At 34.0% G+C, this 15,399-nt stretch overlaps 1 protein-coding gene and 1 long non-coding RNA gene across 3 annotated transcripts in view; both read left to right on the forward strand.

Annotated features, from left to right (window-relative positions):
* The window catches only part of LOC130046754 (uncharacterized), a 2,603-nt gene extending 522 nt beyond the window's left edge, over window positions 1-2,081 (forward strand). Inside the window, exons 1-3 of the long non-coding RNA XR_008795754.1 lie at window positions 1-316; window positions 529-691; window positions 1,259-2,081. The exon at window positions 1-316 is cut by the window's left edge and continues 522 nt beyond it. This is a non-coding gene — a long non-coding RNA (uncharacterized LOC130046754). The remainder of the gene's footprint in view (window positions 317-528; window positions 692-1,258) is intronic.
* The window catches only part of LOC125646044 (probable syndecan), an 89,766-nt gene extending 76,661 nt beyond the window's left edge, over window positions 1-13,105 (forward strand). The window contains exon 9 of one of the 2 annotated variants that reach the window (XM_048872158.2): window positions 4,466-13,105. In XM_048872158.2, the coding sequence (XP_048728115.2) occupies window positions 4,466-4,629 (164 nt within the window). In that variant the 3' untranslated portion in view covers window positions 4,630-13,105. Of the gene's footprint in view, window positions 1-3,415 lie in introns of both variants that reach the window. The other variant, XM_048872159.2, reaches the window with a different exon arrangement.
* The last annotated feature ends 2,294 nt before the right edge of the window (window positions 13,106-15,399 follow it).

Genomic DNA, 15,399 nt, shown 5'->3' on the forward strand with positions numbered 1-15,399 from the left:
AAATACTAAGATTGTAATAATTTAAAATTGATTACGGAGTCACCCGAACTCTATCTACAGTCACTTCCGCTTCCATATTTTGAAATCGTCGATCTGTGAACATTGTGAGGAAAGGAAAGCAAAACAATGGGAGAAACACGTGGAGAGTATACAATCTATTTTGTGGACAACTTGTTAAAGGCTCCTAGAGTATTCTTATGGGGTAAGCGACGTGTATAACACTGGAAGAAGCAGTCCTACCAAACTTGAAAAGCCACGAGGTCGAGTGGTAATGGCGCGCCCGTGCCGATGAACTTGCACGTTGTTTTCACAATCGGTATGCATTTTTCTTATTCGTTTTCTTTAATATTATTATTTGATAAATCCTATAATTGCGTATTTGAGAAATAGATATTTATTTTTCAAAGTGACTTGTGGTAAAATCGCACCTGATAGTTGCCCGATGATGATCAATGTGAAATAATATATCGTTGTTTAAGTTCATAAATTTTAGTTGTGTTTGTTTTCATGTTACCAATTCTATCATAGGTTTTCCCAACTGCCGACTATTCCTTGTCAGATAATCCTAAAAATCCGGGAGATATAGCATAGCCTATCTAACTTTGAAGTTTGAGGAAGCAGACTGACTTTGAAGACGACAATGATGTTGATTGAATAATACCAGGATGCAGCATTGCAGAAAGTAATGACGGTAAACGTAATTCAATTCTTTAACATGAAATATTCAATTTATGACCTTTAATAAACCCAAGTAACTGTTGATAGAGTATGTCCACAAAAAATAATAAGCATGTTACAATCACAGACACCTAAAATTTTAACAGTAAGTTGCATGTATTCATTTATAGGGAGGGGTGTGATATATGTTTTTTCAATCTATGGCATTATTTGTAACTTAAGGATAAAATTTCAGGTGCCTGTGTTACAGTTTTAAAAAAAAAATTCTTTCATTAGAGGACATTGAAGATATATATATATATGCCCCTGCGGTTGAATTTAAAAAAAACAAAATTAACTCTGTGAACCTGTAGATCAAAGTGTCAGACATCTTTAGAATGAATTGTATGAACAACAATGCTGCACATCAGCATACTTTTGTTGAAGTGCTAACACGCTTCGTAAAGCATGCTGGTATAAAACAGTAACAAGTAAAGTTCATGCCCTCATTTATTTTTGAAAATGAAATTTTTTTTTTTTGAAAATTAAAATTGCAGAGAAAATGTTCAATTTCAGTTGATTTCTTGTGTTTCATTTTCAGGTATCTGACATGTCTTATGCCAATCAATTCCTCCAGAAGATGACACAAACTTTAAATTATGGAAGTTGCGAGCAAGAATTTTTCAAGGGAATGTCAGATGGAGAAGAAACATCAGTCAACAAGACAGTACTAGTGTAAAATGATAAAGTATCTGTAATAGGTGCTTACCATATTCTGCCTATTGTGGATTCAGTGATGGTTTTTCAAACGAACTATGCTCATCAACCAAATGTCCTTAAAATTTGTGGAGTGCAGAGCCACTTTCAGGCGAGACAGTAGTGTGGTTCATTTTAGTGGACATGATTTTAGACGAGATGTGCTTTGTGAAACTTGAAACATTGTTCATTCATAATAGTGTAATGAGAACTGTTGTGGTCCATCATTCTATGCTTTAGTGAAGTAATGGATATAATGTGAAGTACATGTGTAAATGCTCATATTCTGCACAACATATTTTTCAGTGACATTATTTCTTTGAGACCAAGCTCTGGACAGTTGATAGCCATTTATGTGTAGGACTTTATTTATTTTTCTGTGTGTGCAATAGCAACTGTCACTTGCAGTAAACCCAAACAAAGTGGAGAAATAATTTGTTGAGTTCAGAGATTACAATTTTTATTGTGTTATTTTGATGAGAAGATAGTATTAATAAGGTACAATGGTACATTGTATCTTATTGAAAAGCTTATTTAAGAGTTATCAGTAGAATTAGACTGCATGACAATTATTAGAATGGGAAACCTAGATGAAGTCAAAAGAAACTATACTGTATTTTACAGACTGTCCTGGAAATATCATGCAATAAATAATGTCTCCAGTGTTATTTAGAAGTATACTTCCTTATTATTTCATTATGCATGCAACTGATAAAGTTGTCTAAACTTAAAAGTTTGAAATCTTTACTGTGAAGTTGAGAAGCTAAATCTAGCATCATGTTTTCCACAAGTTATAAGTTTTATATTTCAATTTAAAAATTAGTCAATTTTTATACAATGAAAATCACTGGGAAATTTTTTTAAGTCCAATTATAATACAAAATTAATACATATAAAATCAAAGATTGGGATTAAAAATGACTAAGTTAAAAAAAATACAATTATGATACAGTGAAAAATCACTGAAATTTTTTAAGTCCAATTATAATACAAAATTAATACATATAAATTAAAAGATTTAGATTAAAAATGGCTAAGTTTTTAAAAAAATACAATTTTAATACAGTGAAAATGACTAAGTTTAATTTTGATACAAAAATAATATGCTTGAAAAAAAACTAAGTCCCTAAAAATACAAAAATAATATATTGAAAATAATCTAAGTCCAAAATGATACAAAAATAATACCCTTTAAAAAATCAAAGTCAGAATTTAATATAAAAATGAGTTACCCAATTTTTTTGTGATACAAAAATAATATATTTTTTTTATATTATTTCAAAAAAGTACAAAAATGACTGTATTAATAATATATTAAAAATATACTTTTATGTATTATTTTTCCATATGGGCTCCCTGCTCAAAGGCCATAAGTGCCGAGGATAGACCAAAATTTTGCATCCCTTCACCGGCAATGGTGACGTCTCCATATGAGTGAAATATTCTCGAGAGGGACGTTAAACAATGTAAAATATTTTTTTAAAAATCTTCAGTGAGAAATTTGTCCACACGATTTTATGAAAGTGCTTTGACAGATCCACTTCAAACTTTGTGAGCTGATAGGGGGTCATAAGGAGGGGTGCCAGGACCTACAAACTAGTTTCAAGGTCAAGTGACTCCAGTGACCTTGACCTTAACCTTAGAGCATAAGATTGGTACTACTTAAGAACCAGTTCTGATGGAGATATGGAATCTTCAGAAATTATGTTAGGATGATTAGATCTACAAATCAGTATCAAGGTCAAGTGACTGCCTTGGCCTCTGACCTTGAACACAGGCTTTCAAGCGGGCCCTTATTTTCCTTATTTTTCTACAACAGCCCTTATTTTCCTTATTTGAGCTGTAGAATCCTTAAAAAAGCCCTAATTTTTTGTGGAAATTCCTACATTTTCAAATTTTGAAAGTTTAAATGAATTTGACATAAAGTAACTGTTGGAATTTATTAAATTTAGTCTTAGTATACATTCAGAAAATGAATATGTTGATTAAATGTACATCTCAGAAGACATCTTGATGGTTATCAGCTATATTCAGCATTGATTGTGAGCCATGGGAGTCCACTTGAATTATATCATGGTTTGTGCTGAATGCGGAATATGGCTGTTGATGACCACTATGATCTTCTGAGTGGGTAATTAGTTTTTGTATTATTGCTTTTGCAAATGGTGAGTAAAACATTTATCTTTCATATTGATTTGTAAATTTAACCCTTATTTTTGTCTAAAAAGCCCTTAAAAATCCTTTTAAAAAAGGACCTTATTTTTTAATAATTTTGCTTGAAAAATGGCCCTTATTTTTTGCAAAATGTCACTTTTTTGCCTGTGAACATACAAACTCATAATTTTAGAACTGGAATTGATAGACATGGAACCTTCAGAAATGATAAGATCTACAAACTAGTATCAACTGGTATCTATTAAAGCATCTCACATATAAAGTAATATTAAAGGCCCAAGCAGTAACTCTGGAGCAAACGTTTTGGAGTTCATTGGCAAAATTTGTTAATTTATAAGCATAGATATTTATGAAGGAATGGCATTTATGGTGAATGTGCACAAGAAAAATATTAATAGGAGACAAGATTTTGATTACACTATGTAGTTGTACTAAATGGTGATTTCATGTTAGACTCTCTGTCCATTGCTCAGAGTGGTTCTTTCTGCTCTGATTTCTTATCGATGAATGTGTCCAACAGGCCGTCCAAAATTCTGTGAACAATATCACATGATCATGAATATTTCGAAATGAGGCATTCACTATCCGATTGGGATTATACACAATTAAATAGAAAATTAGCTTGATTACTTTTTAATCTGATTGAGTTCATTTATTTAAAGTGTATTACTTATATAGCTTGATATAAAACACATTGTGCTAACACATGTTTTTTATTCCCACTGTAATATCCAAAGAGTATGGAACATATAGCTTTAATGTCTATACCTGATATTTTACCATGTTTGATTGGAAACCTAAAGAAATTGATTTTTAGTGTGTATATATGTGCTTTTGAAGCTACTTTCTTGAAAGAAACTTGTGGTTTGAATTGCAGCCGTGATTGGTGGAGCAGTTGTAGCCCTTCTACTGACCATCTTGTTGGTAATGTTTATTGTTTATCGCATGAGGAAGAAAGATGAAGGAAGTTACCCCCTTGATGAACAGAAGTACACAAATTACTCATATATGAAGGCACCAGACAAAGAATTCTATGCATGATGAGACATAAGATCAACATCTGTTCATCCAGTTTGAGCACAGATTATTTAATTTTTGATTTTCATGCCAAAATAATTTTTTCATTGATATTCCAATTAGCATGTGTGGACCAATGTTCAGAGCAGATAGTTAGTTTCTTTATTTGTGTGTATTTTAAGTAGTTACTAAAAACTATCTTTGTGCCACAGTTTGCAGTAAGTGAGATTGTTGAAATGGAGAGAGCAGCAATAGCAATGAAAGAACAAGGTTCACTTTTTTGCAAATAATTGCCTTGTTAATTTCCAGTTCCAACAAATTCATACTTTTATTTTGTGTATGTTGAAAAATGGGGTAATATTTAAATTTGGAAAGTCTTTTTTTTATTTTTCTGGTAAAAAGCTGTATTTTGACATATATTTCAAAGAATTTGAATATAAACACAGCCCTCAACCCAAAAGATAAATGATGCAATATGTAACACTTGTATTATGAGCAGTAGATCGCATATTGTGCTATATACAGAATTTTAATGGCTGTTGTACTCTCATTTCTTGTTTAAGCCAATTAGACTCACATGAACTGTTCCAATGAAGGTTTTGCACACACACACACACACACACACACCCCATCTCTAACGACTATCTGTCTAGTATAAACTTTTTTCTTTCATCCACAAATCCAGTTTTGCCAAACTTTCCACAAAACATCCCTTGGGTGAAGGGAATCAAGTTTCACTTAATGAACAATTGATAAAAGCATCCTGTCCTGACCCAAGGGAAGAACATGAAGAAATATACCATTGCACCAATAAAACCAAAACTTGTATGAAAGTATCCGTATATAATGAAGACTAAAGTCTGTTCACACCCATTTTCACAAGTCAAGGGTTGTTGATTCGTTACCTCGTTAGTGCCAGGTAATGAATCAATAACCCTTGACCTGTGAAAATGGTTCACACCATGATTCCAAGAATCAGGGTAGATACAGAATTTGAATTTTTGAGCACTCTGCATTAAATTTCTGTAAATAATGCTTTCTGTATTTTACTGTGAGATCTTTATAGAAAAGCTTCTCTCTCTCTCTCTCTCTCTCTCTCTCTCTCTCTCTCTCTCTATATATATATATATATATATATATATATATACAGGGTTTGAAATTAACTTTTTCAAGTACTAGTCTGTACAAACTAGTAATTATTGATGTTAACTACTCTCCATCCAGTATAACATATATAATGATCCCAGAAATTCATTTTATTCAATAGTATTTAATTAAACCAAACACGTCCCAGTTCAGTTTCTGACACCTACAGAAGAAAAAGACCACCATACTTTATTTTGCATTTAAGATCTCCAATAGCATACAGTAACCTATGACTGAATCACGTAACCCCTTTTATAAATGTCCATGAGTGCATTTGAGATCGACATTCCTGTTCTTAGAGTCACAGGAGTTTGAAATTTTATCAATAAAGTCATTAAAATTCAATCGATTGACCAAGCCATGTTCTATGTGTTACGAACTCCTGTATTAGAGTTGCACATGATGAGAACATGTTCTCCAACCACATTACTTACAGGGTTGGTATGAGTTCTTTCACCTCGAACCTGTTCTTGTGATGCATAAGAGGCATTTGGAATTGGCAGAAATTTGTACTCATGCAAAAAACTCTAGCAATTCTTAAACCATGTACCTAATTAAGAAAATGATAATAAACAATTGAATTCTCTGAAAATCCTATTTATTGGAATAGTAGATATATTGAGCATCACCGAAATTTTTTAATATTTGATTGATTGATTGATTTTTTTTTTTAAAAGCAACATTTTCAATTAAAATAAAAATATAATATATACTAGATGACCATTTGATTTGACAACTTCCGGTTTGATCTGAGGAAGTCTGTTCTCATCCATTATATAGTGTGCCCTATGGGAGGGGGGTATTTGTCCCAAAAGGACAGTTCTAGTGTCATGCTAGAACTATACAGAACTTCAAAACCTTGAGATCTGTTTGCTCAGAATAAAACAAGAGAACATTAACCAAGTGAATAAATGTGATCAAACACAGCCTTATATTCACTAACATAAGCCAATCAAAACCGAAGAAACTTTCCTGCACCCATGTCTAAACATGAAAAGTGTTCAAAAATAAATGACTGGCAGTTAGTAAATGAACTTCAAATGTTATAAGAAGCTGATTTTGAAACTTGTAGGGTCCTATTAGGATATCACATGTGAACCTTTTATTTTCTTGATACATTCATTGTTTTGTAAGGTTTTAATTTGTGTCATGTTAAAAACATGTACTTAGTTCCTTTTTGAATGCTTTTAATTTTTTTAAAGGAACATACCTTGTATTTTTAAACAGTTACAGTTACTAATATTATCCATGTCTAAAACACTCTTATCATTGTGTGAGTTTGAAATGAGTAGGATGATTGAAATGGGGAAAGCAAAAAATTTCTTGATTTCGCATGTTGATTTGGCAAGATTTTGATTTCTTAGCAGCTAAGAAATACCTGAATATAAAGATGCACATACAGTAGGAATGATATATGTATTATTGAAATAGTTCCCTGCACCAAAGTGTGGGAGCAGCAAAAGTATCAATTGTCCGTCCGTCTGACCATCAACACGCTTGCGAGACACAATTTCAACCTACAGACTTCATATTCAATCAATAGGCCAGTGCATAATGGTCAGAAAAAGACACCATACCATTTCTTCATTGGTTAAAGGTCCTATGTCTACATGCGGTAATCATTGATAAATGTGTGAACAAAGTCTTTCTTCCCACATATGTAAACAGATGACTAATGGTCAGGTTAAGACAGCTTGTTCATAGGTAATGAAGAATAATGTATCATTGACCTACATTTTTGCAGTTTTATTTAATCCATGGAACAATTGAATTCATTAAACACCATTAAATAAATAAAAATCAATGAATATGACTAACACAATATTGAAATTTAAAATTAGCATGTAGATTTCATACAGAATTTTAGAAGTGCAGATTCAGAAAGCGAGATGATATATACATATATGAAAGATAAAAGCTTATATTTTAAAAGATTGTTGAATTGATTGTTGTTGCAACTTTCTCTAATAGAACAGACATTTTAGAATGATGTGAAATGAATAGCCACTTTGGTGAGGATTTTAGTGCAAGATAGGGCTGTATGGTTCAATTAATGAAAATGGTTTTTTTTATTATTATTATTGTTGTCTTTTTTTAAAATTTCTTCTTTTCAACTTCTTGACACTAAACCATTCAACTGAATGCAAATGAGAGGCCTCTATCAAACTTGTGAAACTCGTGATCCCCTGGTTCAAAGCCCAAGAGCATGCCTATGTGGATCACAAAGACAAGAAACATTCAATCTTTACAATAATTCTGAGCATATGCAACAAGATTGTCTGCATATTGATAATAAACTGGTTCCTCTGCCAATTTTAAAGTTGAAATTTGTGAAATTCATGGTTGCAGTTTTACAGGATGGGGCTAGGTATTTATGAGTTGCATAGTGTAATGAATTTTGTATATCTTAGAAAATGTCTTCTTAAAGACCCAATTATTTTGTCATATGACTCAGCACAAGTGTTATTTACTTGAAAATGGGAGCTAATTTTTATAGAAAATGATTGAATGCCTTAAGATTAGTGTCAGTTAATGAAATACCTAGGAAATAAAGGTGGGGAACCTCTAATCAGATGACATCAAAATATTTGTTGACTATCAAAATGAATATCGAATTTGCACTCTAATTCAATTGCTCTAAGAAATGTAGGGTTTAAAAGTTGAGTCTTCAACTCCTCAAGACCTACCAAACAAATATAGCCCCTGCAGACACAGGCACTTGATGTTTTGAATATCTATAATGATAAAAATGTCTTCCTGTAAACATAATATTCACGCCACCATCTTGGTTTTCTTTCTTTTTTTACCATATGTTGTTTTGGTTATGTGATAGATTTACTAAATTTCCCGTGCCAGCCTGTCCCAAAACCACACAATTGTGTCAGAATTTTATTGTTTGCAGGGCTGCAACTACCCTGTATTCAGTGCCACCCCCTTTTCCCTCCGCACAAGCGTCAGGCATTAGCAAGGGAATTCTCATTTATATAATTATGTCAACTGCTGTCCACCTTTCAGCGATTTTTCACATTCGAGAAGCAGTACTAGACCATGTTTGACGGTTGATTATAGCAGATAAATGGACTTTATTTCCAGTTCACCATGATGATGCGAGAAGTAAGACCCTGACAGAGTTGCTTCTAAATCGTAGGGGTCTAATTATCACATATCGAACTTTTCGCCGAAATTTTTCAAGCGATGCAGCTAGTAAAAAAGAAAACCAAGATGGCGGCAGATATACCTTTTGAATATTATGTTTACAGGAAGATATTTTTTTTATTATAGATATTTAAAACGTCGAGTTCCTGTGCCTGCTGTCACTCAGTCTTGATTGATATCTGACCCACAACTTTGTAATGATTATGATTTGAAGCTGATACTTGTCATAAATATTGCATTTTATCAGAAAATGTGCCTTTTTCTGAACCAAGGTTATTTGGAACATTGCTAGTGATGGGTTATGTAATGGAGAAATATTAAAAGCAGCAGAAATTGTTTATGAACAGAAAGAGAGTCATAACCTTAAATCAAGGTCATTTGGTCAATGTCACTGGTTTAGAGAAAGCTTTAAACATTTCTATTGAGAAGATAAGTTAATTATAACTAGACAGTAAACACTGTCTTTGATATATATTCAAGTCAATAACACCAAGGCAGGGTATTTGGTAAAAAAAAAAATGTTAATGGGGAGAGCAGAAGTTCATTTATGGTAGAAATGATGCTTATGGCCTAGTTTTTTGTAGCCTTCACCATAGATTTTTTTTGGGGGGATGGGGTGGGGGGGATGTACCAAAACCAAGTTCTCTGATAACAAAATTAAAGATAAAGACCACATAATGGAGAAAGATGCACTCATTGCATTGACAACATGGAACTCAGGGGTGTGATTTTTCCTCTTTTCAGAGGAAATCCTCTGATTTGCTCAATTTTTGAAAAAATGAAACACTCTGGATTTGATCTAAAGTGGCAGAAAATGATATTTTCCCAGGTAGGGTGAGGTGTTTCCCTCCCTTTTTGACCAGTTTTCCTCTGATTTCTGAGGAATTCAGTCACATCCCTGGAAACTAAAGTAGACATTTTTGTCATTTGATAATCAGGTAACCGTTAAGGCCCTTTGGTCCTCTTGTTAACTGTACTGGTGGAAGAGCTTAAGCAATAGTAAAACACCTGGCAGCCTTGAAGCTCATTAGAAGGAATGTGCATGGAGACCATTGTGATTTCCCCTCCCCTGGCAATGAATAAGATTTATAGATGGACTGTTTTCAATCACCTAATATCCTACATGATTAAAATTTTCATGGGTAATGCATCTATGGATATACACAATTCTTGATTTGGCTGTTGAGTCTGAAATGCGTGTATATGTTCCTTTATATGTGACATGGTTATGTAGTTTACACAGCAGACCTATTCTTCAGCTGTATCTGTATATGTGGATGCACAAAACCTTTCATGATTGGGATGAGGCATCTGACCTATATTTTCTACTGGAAGAAGGGCCTGGTTGTAGTGTTTGCAGCACTTAGTAACCAACCTTTATATGACTAACATTTACATGAATAATTTTCAGTAAGACCTCTTTTTTTCAAAATTGAAAGATATACGCTCGTTGAAGACGAGACGTATTATGGTATAGGGTCGTCTGTCTGTCTGGACCTTGTGGGCAGGATACAGACTGAACCGTAAGCTCCAGGATTTTACAACTTGGTATATATGATCATTAAGATGAGAGAAAAATGCCTATTGTTTTTTCAAGGTCAGAAGTCAAAGGTCAAGGTTGTAGTATTACTTGTTATGAAAACCATGTTCTCAGGATACAAACCGACCCGAAAGCTCCAGGATATTGTAACTTGATATATTTGATCATCATGAGAGGAAGATGCCTATTGTTTGTTTTTTTTAAGGTTAGAGGTCAAAGGTCAAGGTCACAGTATCACTTGTAGGAAAACCTTGTGGGCAGGATACAAACTGAACCGTAAGCTCCGGGATATTGCAACTTAATGCATTTGATCACCATGATGAGAGGAAGATGCCTATTTTTTTCATGGCCAAGTTTGCAGTATCACTTAATAGGAAAACCTTTCAGGCAGTATACAGAGCAAACTGTTGGGGATAGGACCATCAAACTTGGTACACATACATTTATGCCAAGTGGAGGATGCCTATTATTTCTCAAGGTCAAGGTCATAGTAGCAGGATACAGACCGAATTCTTGGGGCTTGGACCATCAAACTTTGTACACATACATCTTATGTCAAGTGAATATATTACATAGAGAGTACATGATTTGTCTGATTTTACAATGCAAAGAAAGTATGTCACACCCTGGTGATTGCTGATACTACTTAAAGCCAAGTTCTACAAATCATGTTGTAAGAAAAACACCATATATTTAGCTTTTCACGGGCATATTATGTACAGTTGGTGGTACTTTTGTTCCTATTGCAATTGATCATTTCATTCTGTGAGGCCGACTTGTACATTACTGCTTTTCTTCAAAAAGAGCTAGATGCAACAAAAGCCAATTATTTTGCCAGTGCCCTTGTTGAGCTTTTTTGATAAATTTTTCTTCAACCATTGTCATAAACTTTTCACATTTACAACTTTTCCAACTCTACTTGGCCAATTTCAAGCAAATTTGGCACAAATCTTTAGGTAACAGGGATTCATGTTTCTTCAGATGAAAAGTCGTGCTCTTTCCAAAGAGACTGACAAGTAGGAAATAGGATGGAGTGTTTATGAAATATATTTCTTGTAAACAATTGAATGAGTAAAGCCTAATTTTACTCGAGGCTCTCATACGGTATAGATTCTAGTTTGTTCAAACCATGACCCCAGGATAAAGGCTGTAATAGGGATTCGAGTTTTACACGGAAATATACAGGAAAATCTTCTCAAAAACCACAAGGGTACAATTTGTGCAAACATTCTCGTGTAATGTAGATTAATGTTTGTTCAATTTGTGAACCTAGGGCCACAAAAGGGATTAAAGTTTTAAATAGCAATATGGGAAAATCTCCATAAGAAAGTCCATGAAAGTCATGAAGGCAAAACTAGTCTGATATAGAGTGAAAACATCCTCCTTTAATGTAGTTTGTTCACATCATGAATCTTATAATGCCATTGGGCACAATAGGGATTTAAAGTTTTGTGTTGGAAAATATAAGGAAACATATCTTGAAACTTCCTCTCAAGAACAACAAAAGATCATGCAGTGTAAATTTTGACCTCCAGAGTCAGGATGGGGATACATAAGAGATTCAAAGTAAAAATACAATGTTCAAATTTTCAAATAAAAATATAACAGTGATAAAGGTTTTTGTGTGAATTTGATATGGAAGTAGTGTAGATTCGCATTGATCATGTCACGATTTATGGAGCCAAGGTGAGAGTACAATATGTGTTAAAAGTTCTACATTGAAAAAAGAAACTTAATTTTTTCTCTCAAGAAAAACAAGGGTACATTAAGGATGTAATAAAAATGTTTTTCAAACCTTGACCCCTGCAGTCAGAATTAGGCTGCTATAGAAGAATAGTGGAAGATAAATCTTGAGAACAACAGTACAATTGAACAATTTAATATTCAAGCATCTTCCTATAGGATAGAATTTTAAAGTTTGTTGACATCCCTCTCCCCCAGGCCACACTAGAGGTTCAATGTTTTATATAGATTTTTAAAGTCTTCTTTTGAAGAACTGGGGGGGGGGGGGGGGGTATACAGTCTTGTAATATTGAAATGTTCTAATGTGTGATGGATTTAATTTTCTTCATTCCATGACCCTTGGGTTTGAGAAGGTTGACGATAGGGTTTAAAGATTTACACTCTTGAGTGTCCCTAACATGTAGGAGTTTTTATCCCTGTATGAACAAGGTGACTTGTATCAGTGCTCTGGTCCATGGACCTCTATTTTGATTTCTCTTAATTTCAGTGATTTCCTTTTTGAAAATATATGATACATGTATCACAATATTGATGAATTTTTACACTTTCCTAGATTTTTTTTTTCAAAATCTCAATATTTCAGGTAGTAATTCCTAGATATCACGGCCGCATGCATTGACCAACATTTCATGTATTTATATTTCCACCGACATTTTTTATTGTGTAACAGTAATTTGATAGCAATTTTTATACATCATGGTTTGTAAATACAACCAAAAAAAATAATTTCAAAAATGATTTTTTTTACTGGCTATAAATGTTAATACATGTACAATTGCTTATATGCTATTCAAACAATGTGCAGAAGTTGTTGAAAACATTTGTGGTTTGTTTATTATTTTTATGATCAATATACATATGCATCACTTTTGTAAATTTTACTTACTTGTCAATAAATAAATTATAATCTCTATATTGACACAATGAAGATTTTCTTCATGACAAAACAGATGATTAAGGTCTGCTATCTTGAAATGTATATTTATGATACAGCTGTTCACAGCTACTTAATGAAAGGTGAAGATAACGATCAGTGATAAATCTCATAACTACAATAAGCATTACAACATAGAGAGTTGGGCAAAATGGACCCCTGAATATACATGCACCAGAAGTGGGATCAGGTGTCTAGGAGTAAACATCCCCTGTCGACTGGTCACACCCGCCTTGAGGCTTATATCTTGATTAGGGAAACGGGAGTTATCGGTAGTCTAAATCAATGTGCCAAGAACGGCCTAACAATTGGTATGAAACACGCCAGACAGCATTGACCCAATGCTAGACTCTATTGGCAAACTAGATCGTTTTATTAAGACCGAATATATGCGAAATGCTGACTTCAAACAAGATTGCTTGATCCGCCTATCAAAGCATGAGATGCAAAATGTACCAGATGACATCTCGCCGTATCTGAATTGTTTACATTTTACTGCGTTGTCCAGACTTTATTGGCGATAGTGCATGCTATGGTAAGTTATTTTGTAGTTTAAAAATATTTTTAATGCAAAAACTGTATATTATATAGTTTTTTAGGTCACCTGAGTAAACTCAATTGGTTGGCGACGTGCGTTAACAAATTTAACTTCTTGATAACTACCAGTCCAATTCTTTTCATATTTGGCATGAAGCATCTTTGGGACAAAGGGGACATAAATTGTAAATTTCAGGACTCCAGCACCCCTGGGGCCCTAGGGTCGGGGCAAAAACCCTGACCAAAATTGACCAATTTTCAAAAATCTTCTTATCAAGAACAACACACATGTAAGAAAAACTAAATGCATAGTGATGTAGAGCAGGAAGGGCTCTACCAAAATTGTCAATTTCATGATCCCCGGGATAAGGGTTCTGACCCCAGGGCGGGGCCAAACTTGGTTCATAGTGCTAAATGGATAGAGCAGGTAGTCCTTTACTAAAATTGTATATTTGATTTTCTCCAGAGTAAGGGTTCTGACCCCCAGGGTGGGGCCAAACTTAGTATATAGTATGTATGTGTAAGTTTGCTGATACTGTATAAAATCTAACTGCATACTTAGGAATAGCAGAAAAGGATGTACAAAAAATGGTGAATTTCATAACCCAGAGTTATGACTTTAGGATTAGTCATATCTTTTGATGTTTTAATGTAAATACACCTATTATTTAAAGCCTTTCATCAGTATATGCACTTTTGAGGGTAGTGAAGTTAAAAGAACACATCTGAACATTAGAATTTAGCTTAGCTATTCAGAACAGGAAATTTTTTCTAGATTTCATAGCCCATGGCACATTCGTTAGCCAAGGGTTTACAATCCACTCCGCTTCTCTACAAGAGAAGCGGAGCGGATCGTAAACCATTGGCTAGCGAAGATGAGCCCATGGAAGTAGTGATACTTTTTCACTAGTATTCAGATGACTAATAAGGCCTGTGGGCCTCTTGTTCTGGTACATGACGTATTTTGTGTGATGTCGGGCGTAGATTCCAGTACTTTCTGTCGGAGCGACTCAAAAGTCGATTTTGTGCTGAAGTAAACATTAGGCCTACGTATGTGCATATGCAACCTACATAATTATATCTTCTGTTATCAAGATTCGTTGCAAACTCCACCAATAACCAAATCTGGTAATACAGCGGAAACAGATTTTCAGAAATCTTTAAACGAACAATTTTCTAGTGTATTCACAGAAACAGAATACGAATCAGTAACATACAACAAGATTAGAGCACCAAATATGAGTAAAATCAACATAACATCAAACGGAGTAGAAAAGATACTGAAAACCCTTAATCCTACAAAAGCCATGGGTCCAGATGGAATCAACTCCAGAGTACTAAAAGAACTGTCGGGCGAACTAGCAGGTATCATCACACACTTTTTCCAGCAGTCAATCAACAGTGGAAATATTCCAACAGACTGGAAAAAGGCTAACATCTGTCCAATCTTCAAGAAAAATGATAGATCTATACCAAGCAACTACAGACCAGTCTCATTGACCTGCATCTGCTGTAAGATGCTTGAACACATCATATGCTCAAACATGATGACACACTTTGAAGAGTATAACATCCTCAACATTAGGCAGCATGCGTTTGGGAGAAACCATAGCTGTGAGACTCAGTTAGTTTCCTTCATACACGACTGGGCAACATCACTAGAGAACAGGAAACAAGTTGACATTTTCATTCTGGACTTTGAAAAGGCCTTCGACACCGTGCCTCACGAATTACTGAA

Source organism: Ostrea edulis, chromosome 6 (genome assembly GCF_947568905.1).
Source record: "Ostrea edulis chromosome 6, xbOstEdul1.1, whole genome shotgun sequence".
Classification (NCBI taxonomy): Eukaryota; Metazoa; Mollusca; class Bivalvia; order Ostreida; family Ostreidae; genus Ostrea; species Ostrea edulis.